The following is a 17712-nucleotide window of genomic DNA, read 5'->3' on the forward strand; positions in this document are numbered from 1 at the left end:
CAAAATGCATCAGGCTTGTTCAGATGTTCCTTTGCAAATTTCTGACACTGAATTTTGTGGTCAACCAGCAGGGCTGTAGCTGAGGCAGCAGAGAAAGGATCAGCATGGGTGTGGACCAACTATGTCCAGAGGGGCAGATAGACAGTGTATACAAATCTTGCAAACCCTTCAGTAGTTGCATAGACACCTGAGGAGTAGACTATCTGTTGGATGGAAGTGACCAACAACTCTGACAGAGGAAGATGCCAAGTTTTTAAGCTCACCAGTGGGAGGTGGTGCTTTAGCACTACTGGCCCACCACCTCGAAGGAGTCTTGATCATAAGCGGGCCGAAACTCCTAAAGACAGGTGGCAGATCAACTGATGATCCCACTGGTGATAGCACAGGACCGTTAACATCTTAGTCCACGTGTATTTTGTAACTCTGGTAAGGACACAGGAAACGTTTTTTTTTCTGATGACTCTTCCATGAAGGTCATATTTGTGCAGGTGTCGGTGCGCAGTAGAACAGTGCACCACCACTCCACAGTCTGCTAAATCTCCCTGAAGGCCTTTTGCAGTCAAACGGGGGTTTTGATTTGCCTTTCTAGCAATCCTACGAGCAGTTCTCTCGGAAAGTTTTCTTGGTCTTCCTGACCTCAACCGTTCCCGTTAACTGCCATTTCTTAATTACATTACGAACTGAGGAAACAGCTACCTGAAACGCTTTGTTTTTGTTATCTTCTTATAGTCTTCTTCTGCTTTGTGGGCATCATTTATTTTAATTTTCAGGGTGCTAGACAGCTGCTTAGAGGAGCCCATGGCTGCTGATTGTTGGGACAAGGTTTGAGGAGTCAGGGTATTTATAAAGCTTTGAAATTTGCATCACCTGGCCTTTCCTAACGATGGCTGTGACAAGCCATCGACCTAACAAGCTATTTAAGGTCTGAGACCTTGGTAAAAGTCCTGAGAGCTCAAATCTCTTGGGGTGCCCAAACTTTTGCATAGTGCTCCTTTCCTTTTTTCCCCCCACTCTAAAATTGTACAAAACAAAAATAATACACTAATCTTGGTTAAAATGTTGAAAAGAATGTTTCATCTTTAACTTTATGACTTTTGGTGATCAGTTCATCTTCTACTCACTGAACTATTCTCAGTAACAAAAATTTTGACAGGGTGCCCAAACTTTTGCATGCCACTGTAATACCTCCCAGATTGGAAGTTGGTATATACAGTACATCCCCACAGTTTAAGACAGAAAACAGGAGATTAGAGCACTTAGCCTCACAACAGTAGTAAGAAAAATGCTTGAATGTGCTGATGTTTACTAGAAACTTGTGAACTAGCAGAATAGAAGAGGAAACAGTGGATGTGGGGTATTTAGACTAAAACGTTTACATCAATATATAGAGTAGTGGCAGTAATATACTGGCACGGTTTGAGAATTGGTTATTGGACAGAAAACAGGAATAATTAATTTTTGACTAGGGAGCACATGGCTAGTGAGGTACAATGGGGATTGGTGAGGGCGATCACTGTATCAAAAACTTCGAAGACAGTGTGAGAGAAAGAAAGAGTGTAGAGGGGCTGAGTAACCTAGTACTTTGCCAGCCAACGTGCTGCAAATGGATGTTTTAGCTCAGATTTATTCACAAAGTAAAACTCGTTACCATACAAAATTTCCACGGATGCTTCTGTAACTAGTTCACTAAAACTGACGGCGCTACAATGGTAAAGCAGCAATTTTTCCAAAAAGTCATCTGGCCCGAATTCAAAGTCATTGCATAGAACTTCCAACAATCACAGACTGAAGACAGATGCAGATAAAACACGCAGCAATACTGCTGCAACCGGAGTCCATAAAAATGACGCCTGGGCGGCAGAGTAACCCATCATGATTCGTGAATTTAGGCCTTGCTATCTCACTGTCTCTGTTAACACCGTCTCCCCGGAGCGAATGCAGTTAAACACCGCAACAGCATAGACGCCAAACAGAACAAGCGCCTAATTCCATGCACCAAGAGTGTACCTTAATCTCCTTCGCTTTATCGTATTTACTGAACCTTTTCATCCTCATTCCCGGCTCATCGCCGTCAAATTTAAACGCGCGCCATTACCGTCCCAGCATACAGCGCGATTACACCCCCCGCGAGCAGCTTCCCGGGTCTGGGCCCAGCGCGAGAGCCAACCGTCAAAGCCGTGCTCGCGCGACAAACATGAAGCAAACGTCCAACTCTCCCATCGGACATCCATCCAAAGAACAAAACCATCCTGCCACCTCCCACCCACAAAACAACAAACTAGCACTAACTAATTACAGCGCGTGAGCAAGACTGATGCTGCCCCAAACCAATCAGAAAGTACCAAAGTCATTTAATTAGGCGGGGCACGGTATTTCACTGACTTGCGATCTCCCTTATGAGTGCGCACTGGGAATTGTAGTTTGATCGTCCAACATGCCCCCGTCTCCGGTTGAAGGAAAGCGATTCAAGACTACAACAGGACCCAGCATACAGAGCGCTTGGTAACCGGAGATTACGATACGGAAATTGACGTACGCTAGCAACTGTCGTGGTGGTAAATGAATCCGTAATAAGCTGTGTGGAGTGTATATGGTGAGTGGTATTTTGTAAAAAGTAGTCCAACAGGAGGGGAAATAGTTGGTGTTTTTCAAGGTATTATTTCTGTTCGGCTCTCATAGGTTGAAGTTTACTGGAAATTATCTCATCTTGCGAGGATGTATTTGTATTCCCTTATTGCTATTATAGAATTTGGACATACATACTGTTCAAATGAGCGCTCAGTGTCATTTGACATTCTTCTTGCGCTCTCTACCTTTTACAGGAGTGTAGCATTTGAAGTAAAATAGAATTAACAGGACGAGGCAATAAGCGCTCCCTTCTTGACCGGTTGGTGCAAATTTGCAGGTGATAGCGTTCTCATATATCCTTCTAGGTGGAGACCACAAGTTGGTTAACGAAGCCTAGATGAATAATCATAGATCGAAAACACTGCAGCTACCTTGCACCAAAAGTGGACTCTGTGAATATTGAAAATGGAATGCCAGTCAAGCAACTGGATTCATTCTGGATGTCGAAAATTTTCTTGAGTATTGTTGCAACTAAACTCATCTAGAAAGAACATTATTTCATCCCAATCCTAGCCTGTGCCCTGTAGACAATAAAAGTATTATGGCAAATCATATATATGTTAACCAAACTCTAATCTGTTCTATGGTCACAGTTTTTGTGTGAGGCATCTATTTAAAATTCCAGTCAAAGCAGATACCTAGAACGTTGAACAAAGTTTAGCACAAGTAATCTTGTTGAAGTCCTGCTGATTCCATCCCAAACTTGAGTTTCGGAACAGTTCAACATGATTGTGCCAAGTGGTGGGGGAGTCCAGAGGTGGCCTACTCTAGTTCTTACTGTTGCTCCTATTTTTGTCTGTTACCTATACCACCACTATCTCAAAGTTGCTGTGGCATAGACTACAGAGTATGTTAAAGTATTAGCGAGTGCATCCTTAGTAGCTCTTCTCAAATGTGAAGGATTTCAGCAGCAGCATGGAAACACCATTTTTGCTGCAAGCAGATCATTAACTGTATGATTTATGTACTGAGATCATCGCTGAATTTCCCTTTTTTGACATTTTTGGAGGGAAAGTTATTGAAGAGGTGGGTAATGATTGAGTATAGAGTAATTTTTTGAAGATCTCCTACATTGGTGTCCTTGCCTGAGTTGATTTGCCTACAGAAACTGTTACCATCTTCCTTTGTGCAATGAAAAGTTCCAGCTTGTGATGTTTTCCATTGGATTCCAGTTGACCTTAAGGGATTAATTATGTTCTCACGACTGAGTTTGAAGATTTCATTATATATGTTAACAAAGTTCAAAGTAAATTTATTATTCAAAGTACATATATGTCAACATATACAACTCTGAGATATATTTTCTTGCAGGCAGTCACAACAAGTTCAAAGAAACACAGCAGAATCAATGAAAAACTGCACCTAAAATGGACAAACAACCAATGTGCAAAAGACAAACTGAAATACAAAAAGAGAGAAGAAACAAACAATAATAGTAATAATAAAAAATAAATAAGCAAAAAACGTCAAGAGCATGAGATAAAGAGTCCCTGAAAGTGGGTCCATAGGTTTTGGGAACAATTCAGTGCTGGGGTAAGTGAAGTTATCACCTTTGGTTCAAGAGACTGATGACTATTCCTGAACCTAGTAGTACGGGTCCTGGAGCTCCTGTCCCTTCTTCCTAATCACAGCAGCAAGAAGAGAGCATGGCCTGGATGGTGGGGATCTTTGCTGAATGCTACTTTCCTGTAACACTGCTCCTTGTAGATGTGCTCAATGGTGCAGAGGGCTTTAGCCATGATGGACTGGCCTGTATCCACTACTTTTTGTAGGCTTTTCCATTAAAGGTCATTAGTGTTGCCATACTAGACCGCGATGCAACCAGTCAGTATACACTTCACCACACATCTATAGAAGCTTGAGAACATTTAAGATGATGTGCAAAATCATCACAAACTTCTGAAAACGTAGAGTCAGTACTGTACTTTCTTTGAGTGGCACTTATAAACTGAATCCAGGACAGATCCTCTGAAATGGTAAGAGAATTTTAAAATTGCTGACCCTCTCCACCTGGATCCCCTGATGTGGGGTTCAAATACGAGAAAACCTGCAGATGCTGGAAATCCATGCCACACACACAAAATGCTGAAGGAACTCAACAGGCCACACAACATCTATTGAAAAGAGTAAACAATTGATGTTTCGTCCGAGACACTTCATGAGGGTAGATGAAGTGTGAGGTTTTTGTTGTGGTGCCACTCAGCCAGATTTTTAATCTCCTTCATGTATATGCTGATTGGCTGCCACGTTTTATTTGGCCAAAGGCAGTAGAGTCATCAGCAAACTTAAGTATGGCATTGGAGCTGTGATTAGCCTCAGATACATAAAGTGAGTAGAGCAGAGGACTAAGCACACTGCCTTATGATGCATCTGTGTTGATGGTAATTGCGGAGCAGATGTTGCCAATCCGGATTGACTGAGGTCTGCAAGTGAGGAAATCAAGGATCCAGTTGCACTTCAAGGTATTGAGGTCTAGGTCTTGGAGCTTATTGATTAGTCTTGAGGGGTTGATAGTATTGAATGCAGAGCCGTAGTCAATGAAGAGCATTCTGATGTATACATCTTCACTGTCCTGATGTTCCAAGGTTGAGTGAAGAGCCAATGAAATGACATCTGCTGTTGACCTGTTTGGGATGGTAGGCAAATTGGAGCAGATTCAAGTCGTGATAGACAGCCAGTGCCGTTAAACCAGCCTCTTGTTTGCTGCTGCAGGAGGAAGGTGTCTGCATGTGATGGTCTCTCACGCTGCTCTCGAAGGAGGGTCCCTGTGTTCCAATAGTCTCTCTCTCCCCCCTGCTTGATGCTGCCTTAAGATTGTGCTGGAGTCCTGGGTCTTGAGCAAGGTTTAATCAACACAGTTTTGTGGATTGGACTCATTCGTTCACATTATCATGCCTGGACTCTTTCAATTTTGTTTTTTATATTCTGTATTTCTCGCTCTTTTTTTTGCCATTTGCGTGATTTGGTTTCTTTTGCATGTGGGGGAGGGGTGATGTTTTTCCTTGAATGAGTTCAATGGTTTTTTTTAGCTCCGTGGCTGTCCATGGGTAGATGAAGTTCAGGGTTTTATACTGCATACGTACTTTGATAATAAATGTACTTTGGATCTTGGAATCAGAATCAGGTTTACGAAGACCGGCATGTGAAGTGAAATTTGTTAACTTAACAGCAGTAGTTCAATGCAATACATAATCTAGCAGAGGAAAAAAAAATAAAATAATAACTAAACAAGTAAATCAATTATGTATATTGAATAGATTAAAAAAAATGCAAAAACAGAAAAAATGTTCCTGGCAACCTGGCCCTGCCAATTGGTTAATAAATAATTTTTTAAAAAGTGAGGTAGTGTCCAAAGATTCAATGTCTATTTAGGAAACGGTTGGCAGAGGGGAAGAAGCTGTTCCTGAATCACTGAGTGTGTGCCTTCAGGCTTCTGTACCTCCTACTTGTTGGTAACAGTGAGAAAAGGGCATGCCCTGGGTGCTGAAGCTCCTTAATAATGGATGCTGCCTTTCTGAGACACTGCTCCCTAAAGATGTCGTGGGTACTTTGTTGGCTAGTGCCCAAGATGGAGCTGACTAGATTTACAACTTACTGCAGCTTCTTTCAGTCCTGTGCAGTAGCCCTTCCATACCAGACAGTAATGCAGCCTGTCGAATGCTCTCCACAGTACAACTATAGAAGTTTTTTGAGTGTATTTGTTAACATGCCAAATTACAGTGGATGCAAGTGCTACTGGGCAATAGTCATTAGGGCAGATTACCACACTCTTTTTCTGCACCAGTATAATTGAAGCCTGCTTGAATTTGCCTGCTCAAACTGCCGAAGAGACAAGTTCAAAATATCAGTGAATACTCCAGCCAGTTGATCAGCACAGGTCTGACATATTGGTGTGAAGAAAACAACCTCTCCCTCAATGTTGCAAAAACAAAGGAGCTGGTTGTGGTCTACAGGAGGAATGGAGACAGGCTAACCCCTATTGACAACAATGGATCTGGGGTTGAGAGGGTGAAGAGCTTTAAGTTCCTCAGCATCCGCATCACCGAGGATCTCACGTGCTATGTACACACCAGCTCTGTGGTGAAAAAGGCACAACAGCGCCTCTTTCACCTCAAACAATTGAAGAAGTTTGGTATGGGCCCCCAAATCCTAAGAACTTTCTGCAGGGCACAAGTGAGAGCATCCTGACTAGCTGCATCACTGCCTGGTATGGGAACTGTACTTCTCCCAATCGTAGGATTCTGCAGAGAGTGGTGCAGACAGCCTAGCGCATCTGTAGATGTGAATTTCCAAAGGACCATTGGGGACCCAAGTCACCCCAACCACAAGCTATTCCAGCTGCTACCATCCAGGAAACAGTACCACAGCATAAAAGCCAGGACCAACAGGCTCCAGGACAGCTTCTTCCACCAGGCCATCAGACTGATTAATTCATGCTGATACAATTGTATTTCTATGTTATACTGACTGTCCTGTTGTACATACTATTTATTATAAATTGCACATTGCACGCCTAAATGGAGACGTAACGTAAAGATTTTTACTCATATTTATGAATTATGTAAGTAATAAAGTCTATTCAATTAAATTCAATTGACCAAGTACCCCATCTGGGCTAGATGCTTTCTGTGGGTTCACTCTTCTGAAGGATGCTCTTGGGTTGGCCTCAGAGACTGAAATCATAGTGTCATTGGATCAACATCAGCTTAATGTATATCTAAACAGTCACAACTTGAATGAAGGGAGATTTACCAGTATGATCTGATCAAGTTTATGTCCACAATTTTCTCATTTAATGATCTATTTTGTGTCTGTTAAATATTCTTGATCTTTATAAGTAGACTGTGGGATTTTTCATATATTTAAGAACTGGGCCATGCCAACTTTGAAAATTGTCTATTGTCATTAGTCTTTGATAGTTATGTGATCTTAATCATGAAATATATCTCAGGGACATTTATGCATGTTGCCAAGAGATACACCAGAGAAAACTGGCCATTGCCCCTCAAGTATGGTGACCTCACATCCTTAACCTAACAGGAAATCTGTTGGAAATAACAGGCAGCATAGACTAAGGACAGTCAATGGATGTTATTTACAGGTGTCCCCTGCTTTTTGAACGTTGGCTTTACGAAACCTTGCTGTTACGAAAGACCTACATTAGTTACCTGTTTTCGCTAACAGAAGGTGTTTTTGCTGTGACGAAAAAAGGCAGTGCGTGAAAAAAGCAGTGCGTGCCCTGAGCAGCCAAGCTCCTCCCCCGGAACTGCACTCTAGCCGGCATTGCTTAAACACGTACCTGTGAGCAGCCGTTAGCAAGATGAGTTCTAAGGTATCAGAAAAGCTTAAAAGAGCTCGTAAGGGTGTTACACTTAGCGTAAAACTAGAGATAATTAAGCGTTTCGATCGTGGTGAACGAAGTAAAGACAAAGTGAGTTTGGCTTGTTGATGAAGGAAGTTGATGAAGATGACGTTGAAGAGGTTTTGGCATCCCATGACCAAGAACCAATAGATGAAGAGCTGATGCAATTGGAAGAGGAAAGGATAACAATCGAAACTGAATGCAGTAGCGAACGGACCGAAAGTGAAGTCGTCCAGGAACTGAACGTGAAGCAACTGCGTGAGATTTTCGCTGCAATGATTGCAGAAAAGTACGACTTTAATTTTGAAAGGGTACGTCGGTTTAGGACATATTTGCAAGATGGTTTGAGTACTTACAAAGAACTGTATGATAGAAAAATGCGTGAGGCTAAGCAGTCAAGCATACTGTTGTTTTTCAAGCCTTCCACATCAGCCACAGCAGATGACGAACCTTGACCTTCGACATCGAGGCAGGCAGACATGAAGATGACCTGCCTGCCCTGATGGAAACAGACGACGATGAGATGACACCCCAGTGTCCCACCACCCCAACCTCCAGGCCGTGGACCGATACATTGCCGCGGAGAATGCAGTGGTGTAGCGGTAACCGGGATGCACCCAGCACATCTTTAAGAAAAAAAGCCGAAGTAAACAAGCTAATTAATTTGGTGCCGCCTGGCACATAAATGTCGACCCAGATCAGAGGCGATTGCTGATTGGCAAGTCCATGGTATTACAGGAAAAATACATGCATAGAATATTGACTAACTAACAGGAGAGAATGAAGGCCTTCTTTTAGTTGGCTGCCGGTGACTAGTGATGTTCTGCAGGGGTTGGTGTTGGGACTGCTTCTTCTCACATTATATGTTAATAATCTGGATGACAGGATTAAGGCTACATCCACACTACGCTGGATAATTTTGAAAACGAAGCTTTTTCTCTTCGTTTTGACCTTCCGTTCACAGTGAAACGGCGTTTTCAGCCCCCAAAAATGGAGATTTTCAGAAACGGTCTCCAGAGTGAATAAATCTGAAAACGCCTAAGATCCCTTGCAGTGTGTACGGGGTAACTGGAGCTTTTTAAAACAGCTGTCATGACGTGCCGGAACAGATGGCAACAGTGCAGCATTCGTCCTCCCCTTCCTCCCCCTCCTCCCCCCCATTGTCACCAAACAATTGATACTACAGCGTACAATCATCACAACGATACTTGATTCTGCGCTTCGCAAAACCTAACAATTTCAGAGCAGACAGCAACGAGACTGAAGCCAGAAGAGTTAGAAATGTACTCACCAAATACTTTGACCCATAGCTTACTGAATAAATAAGTATACTCACTTTGCCCTGTTTTCTGTCCTTGCTTGTATGAAGGTGGTTTACCTATTTATGCAAGTACTTCTCTGACAATAGATGTGTAACAGCCTAATGTAACATTGTATGGAAATACAAGATAACACTGAGGCAGACATGTTTTATACATTTAACAAGGTGCTTTATTAATGCAACAGAGTTAGTCAGTTTTTCAATGTTTGTCATCAGCCGGGTCATGCTGTTCGTGAACTCCCTGTCAGTTGCCTCCATATGCTTCAGTATTCGTTTTTATTTTAGTTTTGAGTCCTCCTGCACGAGAGCCAAGAGCAATTCAGTTTTTCTACTGTGTAACTGGACAAACGTGCACTAAGTATACCGTTTCCTCTTCGCTTGTTTTCTGTGTGTCCTGCATGTGCCCAGTAGAGGAGATTCGCCCAAATATTCGTGTTAGTGCGGACAGAGATATTTTGAAAAATGCTTAATGTGTACGCCTGTCGTTTTTACTCGAAACCGGCGTTTTCAAATTTATCTGGCGTAGTGTGGACGTACCCTAAAGGTTTTGTGTCTTAAATCTGTGGATGATTCAAAGATAGCAGGAGGGCAGGTAGTGTTGAGGAAACAAAGGGTCTGCAGAACGATTTGGACAGATTAAGAGAATGGGTAAAGAAATGGCAGTATAGGGAAGTATATATCATGCATTTTGTTTGAAGGAATAAAGGCATAGACTATTTTCTAAATGGGGAGCAAATTCAAAACTCAGAGGTGCAAAGAGGTTTGGGAGTCCTCTGCAGGATTCAATAAAGGTAAATTTGCAGGTTGAGTTGGTGGTGAGGAAGGCAAATGCAATGTTAGCATTCATTTTGAGAGGACTAGAATATAAAAGTAGGATGTACCATTGAGGTTTTATAAGGCATCAATCAGACTGTGTAATAAGCAGTTTTGGGCCCTTCTAAGAAAGGGCGCGCTGACATTAGAGAGCATCCAAAGAGGTTCACAAGAGATATCCCTGAAATGAAGGGGTTAATGTGTGAAGAGCATTTAATATCTCTGGGCCTGTACTTGCTGCAGTTTAGAAGGATGAGAGGGATCTCATTAAAACCTACCAAATATTGAAGGGCCTAGTTAGACTAAACATGGAGAAAATGTTTATGTGGTGGAGGCGTCTAGAACCAGAGGGCACAACATCAGAATATTAGGAATTTCTTTAGCAAGAGGGTGGTGAATCTGTGGAATTAATTGCCACAGATGGCTGTGGAGGCCAAGTCATTAAGTATATCTAGAGCAGAGGTCGATAGGTTTTTGATTAATAAGGGCATGAAATGTTACAAGGAGAAGGCAGGGGAATGGAGTTGAGAGGAAAAATAAATCAGTCATGACGAAATGGCAGAGCAGAATTGTTGGGCCAAATAACCTAATTCTGCTTCTACATTTTATGATTTTATGATGGGATTATTGCTGTTTTGTTATACATACCAATGACTGAGAAGTGAACATAAGTGGAATGATTAGTAAGTTTGCAGGTGATATGAATGTTGGTGGTATTGTGGAAATAGTGTTGACAGTAATCTTAGGCTACAGAATAATTTTTGATCAGATGGTAATTTGGCAGGAGGCAATGGCAGATGGAACTTAATCCTGATAGTGAGCGGTGAAGCATTGTTTGGGGTTGGACAGCCATTTTGAAACATGTCATAACATTTAAGTGGTTAATTGAATCAAAATGATGAATAACAGGTTTTGTGATACTAACCTCCACATCTTTGATTTTCTTGAAGCCCTCACCAATCTTAATTTTCTTTTATACAATGTTGTTTTCTTCATAATTGGAGATCCTCATCCGTATTGAAGATGACCTTTAAGGGCTGTTTGCAAGTGAAATCTGGTTTTGCGTGTATGGTTGTGATTTCTTGGTCTCCCTCCCTTTTAGCTCTTTCAACCTTCCATTTCCTTTGTGTTGCTAGCAATTTATCCTTGGAACCAAATTTTTCTCCATTTAAAAGGAGGGGGTGGTGGGGTTGAGGGTAGGAATCATTGCCATTGGGACCTGATACAAACTTCATTCACTAGCTGCTGATTTCATCCTCTACGCTGGCCACTATTCATGTTGAGTTAGAGTATTCATAACTTTGACATCCCATTTGATTTGGAGCTAGGGTTCTAACTGGATTTCCTCTTTATAGGTAATACCATGTACTTCCCTTTTCTGAGAGTATTTGTCTCTTATTCTGCCTTATAGCTTCTGTTGTTTGAATCCTGTTCCTCCCTTTTATGACCTAGATTCAACTATTCCACTATTATTCTGATTGACTTCCAACTTTATAATACCGATGAGCTAAATGTAGGAAAATGAATTTAATCTATCCATCTCTAGTTGAAGTCAGGCAAAATAGCGTGATAAAATTTATTCTTCTTCGATAAATGCTTTGAGGTCTTTTGCTTATCCCTACGATCATGGCTGGGGCTTCTGTCTATGCATAAATCTTTAGAAAGGAGCTTGAATGCACAACCTGATTTAGAGGTCAGAATACTATCACTGAACTCCATAGATGTAGGAACAGAGTTAGACCATTCAGCCCATCAAATGTGCACCACCATTCGTTCATGGCTGATTTATTTTCTCTCTCAACCCCATTCTCCAGATTTTTCCTCATACTTTTCACACCCTGACTAATCAAGAACCTATCAAACTCTTCTTTGAGTATACCCAATGAGTTGGCCTCCACAGCTGGATGTGGCAATCAATTCCACAGATTTACCACTCACTGGTAAAAGAAAGTCATCCTCACCTGTCTAAAATGATGTACAGGTTTCTCCCACCATCCGAAGGTAGAGCTTTCGTATGAAACAGTTCGAAAGCCAGAATGTCGTAAAGCGAAGAAGCAATTACCATTTATTTATATGGGAAAATTTTGTGAGCATTAGCAGACCCAAAAATAACCTACCAAATCATGCCAAATAACACACAAAACCTAAAATAACAGTAACATATAGTAAAAGCAGGAAAAATATGATAAATACACAGCCTATATAAAGTAGAAATACTTTTCCACAATCATTGCCTGCACTGTTCTCCGTAGTGAAAATCTCACACAAGCGCTGTTCGCAAAAACATGGCGCAAGCGCTCTCCAGTAACCTTTAAGCTATGAAGCTGCCAAATCATACCAAATAACACGTAAAAATACACAGCCGATATAAAGTAGAAATAATGTATGTACAGTGTAGTATCACTTACCGGAATTGGTTCAGCGCCGAGCACACTGATGATGGTATGTTAGACTGAGTCGTTGCAGGCTGGGGTGGTGCAGTGGCCCCCACCCTCCAGGCCACTGAGCGATACATTGCCGCGAAGCATGCAGGGGTCCAGCGGTAGTCAGGAGGCACACAGCACATCTTTAAGAAAAAAGCCGAAATAAACATGCCAATTAATTAGGTGCCGCCTGACACATAATTGTCGGCCCAGATCAGTACCAATAGCGTCAACTCTGATCTGGGCTGACATTTACGTGTGGGGCGGCACCTAATTAATTAGCATGTTTATTTCGGCTTTTTTCTTAAAGATGTGCTGTGTGCCTCCCAGCTACCGCTGCATTCTCCGCGAATCAGTATCTGTCTGTGGCCTGGGGGTTGGGGTGGTGGGACAGTGGGGTGTCATCTCGTCGTCTGTTTCCATTAGAGCAGGCGGCTCATCTTCCCCTATGACTGCCTGCCTCAATGTCGAAGGTCGAGGTTTGTCGTCTTCTGTGGCTGATGTGGAAGGCTTGCTTGACTGCTGAGCCTCGCGCATTTTTCTATCACACGGTTCTTTGTAAGGACTCAAACCATCTTGCGAATATCTACTAAACCTACGTACCCTTTCAAAATTAAAGTCGTACTTTATGATTACTCATTCGGTTTCGATTGTTATCCTTTCCTCTTCCAATTGCATCAGCTCTTCATCTATCAGTTCTTGGTCATGGGATGCCAAAACCTCTTCAACATCATGTTCGTCAACTTCCACAAGCCAAGCTCACTTTGTCCTTCCTTCATTCACCACGATCAAAATGCTTAATTATGTCTAGCTTTACGCTGTGTAACACCCTTACGAGCTCTTTCAGGCTTTTCCAATACCTCAGAACTCATCTTGCAAATGGCTGCTCACAGGCACGTGTTAAAGCAATACTGGCAAGAATGCAGTTCCAAATCCGGGGGGAGAGCGGCTGCTCAGGGTGCGCGCTGCCTTGTTTCGCGTGCTGATTTTTTTCGTAACAGTGAAAACACCTTCTGTTAGCGAAATCAGGGTACTAATGTAGGTCTTTTGTATCAGTGAGACTTCGTAAAGCGAACGTTCAAAAAGCAGGGGACACCTGTACCTCTTTTCTGAAGCCATGTCCTCTAGTTCTAGATTCTACACGTTAATTCTATCTAGGCCTTTCAATTTTCAGTAGGTTTCAATGAGACCCCTCTCCCTCCAATTAATCTAAATTCCAGCAAGTACAGGCCCAGAGTCATCAATGCTAGCATATCTTTTCTTAGACAAGGGGCCTAAAACTGTTCCAAATGCAGTCTGACCAATGCCTTATAAAGCCTCAGCATTTATCTTCGCTCCTAATTTCTAGACCACCTTGAAATGCATTGTATTTGCCTTCCTTACTACCAACTCAACTTGTAAGTTAACAGTTAAGGAATTCTGTTTTAGGATTCCCAAGTCCTTTTACAACACTGATTTCTGAATTTGCTTCCTGTTTAGAAAATAGTCTATTCTTGTACAAAGTGCATGACCAAACACTTCCCAACACTGTATTCCATCTGCCACTTCTTTTGCCCATTCTCCAAATCTATACGTCCTTCTGCAAACTCTCCACCTACCTTTGTATCATTTGCAAACTTGACCACAAAGCCTTAATTCCATCATCCAGATTCTTAATATATATATAATGTGAAAAGTGGTGGACCTAACAACAACCCTTCCTGTAAATCAATAGTCACCTGCAGCCAACCAGAAAAGGCCCCCTTTATTCACACTCTTTGCCTTCTACCAGTCAGCCAGTCTTTGTTCTATGCTAGTATCCTTTGTGTACTAGGCTCTGATCCTGTTTCGCAGCCTCATGTTTGGCACATCCTTATCTACGAATCATCAATTTGTCATGATAGAGAGGTTTGTGAGTTCCTGAAATCCTGAGACTGATGCCTTCTGGAGCTTAACTTCTGTTGGGGTCACCCTTGATGGTGAGATCAAAGGGGAGGTTCCAGAAAAAGAGCATTTCAACCAACACCTCAGTTGTGGAGTTGACAGAAGATGATGACACATCACAGTGAAGGCAGAAGAAGGCTGCAGCAGTGAAACGTCCCCCGTCATGCCATCAGTGCCATGCCACTGGACCGTGACTTGAATCTGTCAAGGACCATGTAGTAGCTGCCTGTGCATGAGCCTCCCCACGTTGAGCAAAGTCACATGCAGGCATTGTCCATTAAGGGCAAACTCTTAGGAGAGCGTCATACTCCACTCCAGTGATTGCACTACTACTTCCTTGTCAAAGGCCTTTCCAGCAATTCAAGTAAGCAACATCCACCGTCTCTCCTTTGTCTTTCCAAACTGATATTTCCTTAAAGAATTCCAACAGATTTGTCAAGGTAAGGTTAAGGAATCCATGGAGATTTTGTCCTATCTTATCATGACCCTCCAAGAACCCCAAAACCTCATACTTAATAATGGACTCTAATGTCTTGCAAACCACTGAAGTCAGGCTCATTGGGCTGTAGTTCCCTGTTTTTTGCCTCCCTCCCTTCTTAAACAGTGGAGTGAACCTCGAGAACCATTCCTGATTTTAGTAATTCTTGAAAGATCACTACTAATGCCTCCACAGTCTCTTTAGCTACCTTGGGTGCAGTCCATCTGGTTCAGATGACTTGTCTACTTCCAGCTTCCCAAGCAGTTTCTCCTTGATAATAGCAACTACACTCACATCTACCCACCGCCTCCCCCCCCCCCCCCCCCCGGCTCTCAAATTTCTGCCATGCTCCTGGTGTCTCCCACAGTCAAGACTGTTGCAAAACACTTATTAAGTTCTTCTGCCATTTCTTAATGGGAACAACTCCATTACTACCTCTCCAGCATCATTTTCCAGTGGTCTAATGTCCACTTTTGTCTCTCTTTTACTTTCTTCATATCTGATAAAACTTTTGTATCTTCTTTTACATTATCAACTAGTTTTCTTTTATATTTCATCTTTTCTCTCCTTATTGCTTTTTAGTTTCCTTGTGTTGGTTTCCAAATCCTCTAGCTTCCCACTAGTTTTTGCTATATTGTATGACTTCCGTTTGGCTTTCATGCTATCTTTGACTTCTCTCGTCGGCCACAGTTGCCTCCTCCCACCTTCTTTCGGATTAACCAATTTTTCATCCTCTGAATTGCTCCCAGAAACTCCAACCATTGTTACTCTACCATCATCCCTGCCAATCAATTTCGGCCAGCTCCTTGCTCATGCCTCTGTATTTCCCTTTACTCCAATGTAATACCAATACATCTGAATTTAGTTTCTCCCTCAAACTGCAAAGTGAATGTTATCATATTATGATCATTGTTTCCTAAGAGTTCCTTTACCTTAAGATCTCTAATCAAATCTCAATTGTTAATCTCCCCTTTTGCCTCCAGTCTTATCTTCAACACTCAAATAATGGACTGCTGAGGAATAGGTTATTTGTGGCGTTACTGCCTCCTCCTTCTTTTACCAACAGCATTGGAAGAAATTATCTGGTGAGTACTCTGGGCAGGTCCCGGCGGATTGGAAAAAGCCAAATGTCATGTTACTGTTTGAAAAAGGATTTAAACAAAAGACAGGTGACTATAGGCCACTTAATTTAATATCTGTAGTTGAGAAAATGCTTGAAGTTATCATTAAAGAAGAAATATCGAGGCACCTGGAAAGAAATGGATTCATCATGCAGATGCAGCATGGATTCAGCAAAGGCAGGTCCTGTTTGACAAATTTACAGGGGTTCTTTGAGGATATAATGAGCGCAGTGGATAGAGGGGAACATATGGAGGTTATTTACTTGGATTTCCAGAAGGCGTTCAATAAGGTGCCACATAAAAAACATAAGATAAGGATGCATAGAGTTGGAGGTGATGTATTAGCATGGATAGAAGATTGGTTAACCAATAGAAAGCAGAGAGTTGGGATACATGGGTGTTTCTCTGATTGGGAATCAGTGGTGAGCTGCAGCGGTCGGTGCTGATCCTGCAACTGTTCACAATATACATTAACGATCTGGAAGAGGGGACCAAGTGTAGTGTATCTAAGTTTGCTGATGACACTAAATTGAGTGGAAAAGCAAATTGTGCAGAGGATACGGAGAGTCTGCAGAGAGATATAGACAGGTTAGGTGAGTGGGCAATGGTCTGGCAGATGGAGTACAATGTTGGTTATTGCGAGGTCATTCACTTTGGAAGGAAAAATGGAAGATCAGATTATTATTTAGATGATAAAAGATTGCAGCATGCTGCTATGCAGAAGACCTGGGAGTGCTTGTACGTGAATCACAAAAAGTTGGTTTGCAGGTGCAGCAGGCTATCAAGAAGGCAAATGGAATGTTGGCCTTCATTGCTAGAGGGATTGAATTTAAGAGCAAGGAGGTTGTGCTGCCACTGTTATTGGGTACTGGTGAAGCCACAATTGGAGAACTACGTGCAATCCTGGTCTCCTTACTTGAGGAAGGATATTATGGTTTTGGAGGTGGTGCAGAGGAGGTCCATCAGGTTGATTCCAAGGGTAAGGGGGTTAGGCTATGAGGAGAGATTGAATCGCCTAGGATTGTTCTAATTGAAATTCAGAAGGGTGAGTGGCAATCTTATAGAAACATACAAAATTATGAAAGGGATAGATAAAAGCAGGAAAATTTTTTCCTCTAATAAGTGAGACTAGAACTAGGGGACATAGCCTCAAGGTTCGGGGAGTAAATTAAGGACGGAGATGAGGAGGAACTGCTTTCCCAAAGAGTGGTGAATCTGTGGAGTTCTCTACCCAATGAACCAGTGGAGGCTACCCCAGTAAGTATATTTAAGACAAGGTTGGATAGATTTTTGCATCAGCTGTGATCTTACTGAATGGCGGAGCAGGCTCAACAGGCCAGATAGTCTACTTCTGCTCCTATTTTTTATGTTCTTGTGTTCTTATCTGAAGATTATTGTATCTTGATATATGCAAGTTTTCTGTCACGTTTCCTTTATATTAATATAGCTACTACAAAAATATTTCATTGATTGTAAAACATTGTTAGGAGGCCCTAAGGTTGTTAAACATAGAAACTGTTCTTTTTGTTTCCTTATTTCATTTTTCTCTTCAGTCTAAATGTTTTTATTCTAAAAAACACAATGTTGTGATTATTCCAAGCTCAAGAATTTGTGAACATCTAGAACTTGTGAATAAATTCCTA

At 41.9% G+C, this 17712-nt stretch overlaps 2 protein-coding genes across 10 annotated transcripts in view; one reads left to right on the top strand and one right to left on the bottom strand.

Moving 5' to 3' along the window:
• The window catches only part of fto (FTO alpha-ketoglutarate dependent dioxygenase), a 377646-nt gene extending 375406 nt beyond the window's left edge, over positions 1–2240 (bottom strand). For 2 of the 4 annotated variants that reach the window (XM_072279555.1, XM_072279556.1), the window contains exon 1: positions 2008–2239. In XM_072279555.1, coding sequence (XP_072135656.1) covers positions 2008–2055 — 48 coding nt within the window. In that variant the 5' untranslated portion in view covers positions 2056–2239. Of the gene's footprint in view, positions 1–2007 lie in introns of all 4 variants that reach the window. The other 2 variants (XM_072279552.1, XM_072279554.1) reach the window with 1 other exon arrangement.
• Positions 2241–2506: 266 nt separating this feature from the next.
• Positions 2507–17712, top strand: part of rpgrip1l (RPGRIP1 like) — a 193869-nt gene continuing 178663 nt past the window's right edge. For 4 of the 6 annotated variants that reach the window (XM_072279557.1, XM_072279560.1, XM_072279561.1 and 1 more), the window contains exons 1-2: positions 2507–2593; positions 15932–16033. In XM_072279557.1, coding sequence (XP_072135658.1) covers positions 2591–2593; positions 15932–16033 — 105 coding nt within the window. In that variant the 5' untranslated portion in view covers positions 2507–2590. Of the gene's footprint in view, positions 2594–3939; positions 4162–15931; positions 16034–17712 lie in introns of all 6 variants that reach the window. The other 2 variants (XM_072279559.1, XM_072279558.1) reach the window with 2 other exon arrangements.

Source organism: Mobula birostris, chromosome 15 (assembly GCF_030028105.1).
Source record: "Mobula birostris isolate sMobBir1 chromosome 15, sMobBir1.hap1, whole genome shotgun sequence".
Taxonomy (NCBI): Eukaryota; Metazoa; Chordata; class Chondrichthyes; order Myliobatiformes; family Myliobatidae; genus Mobula; species Mobula birostris.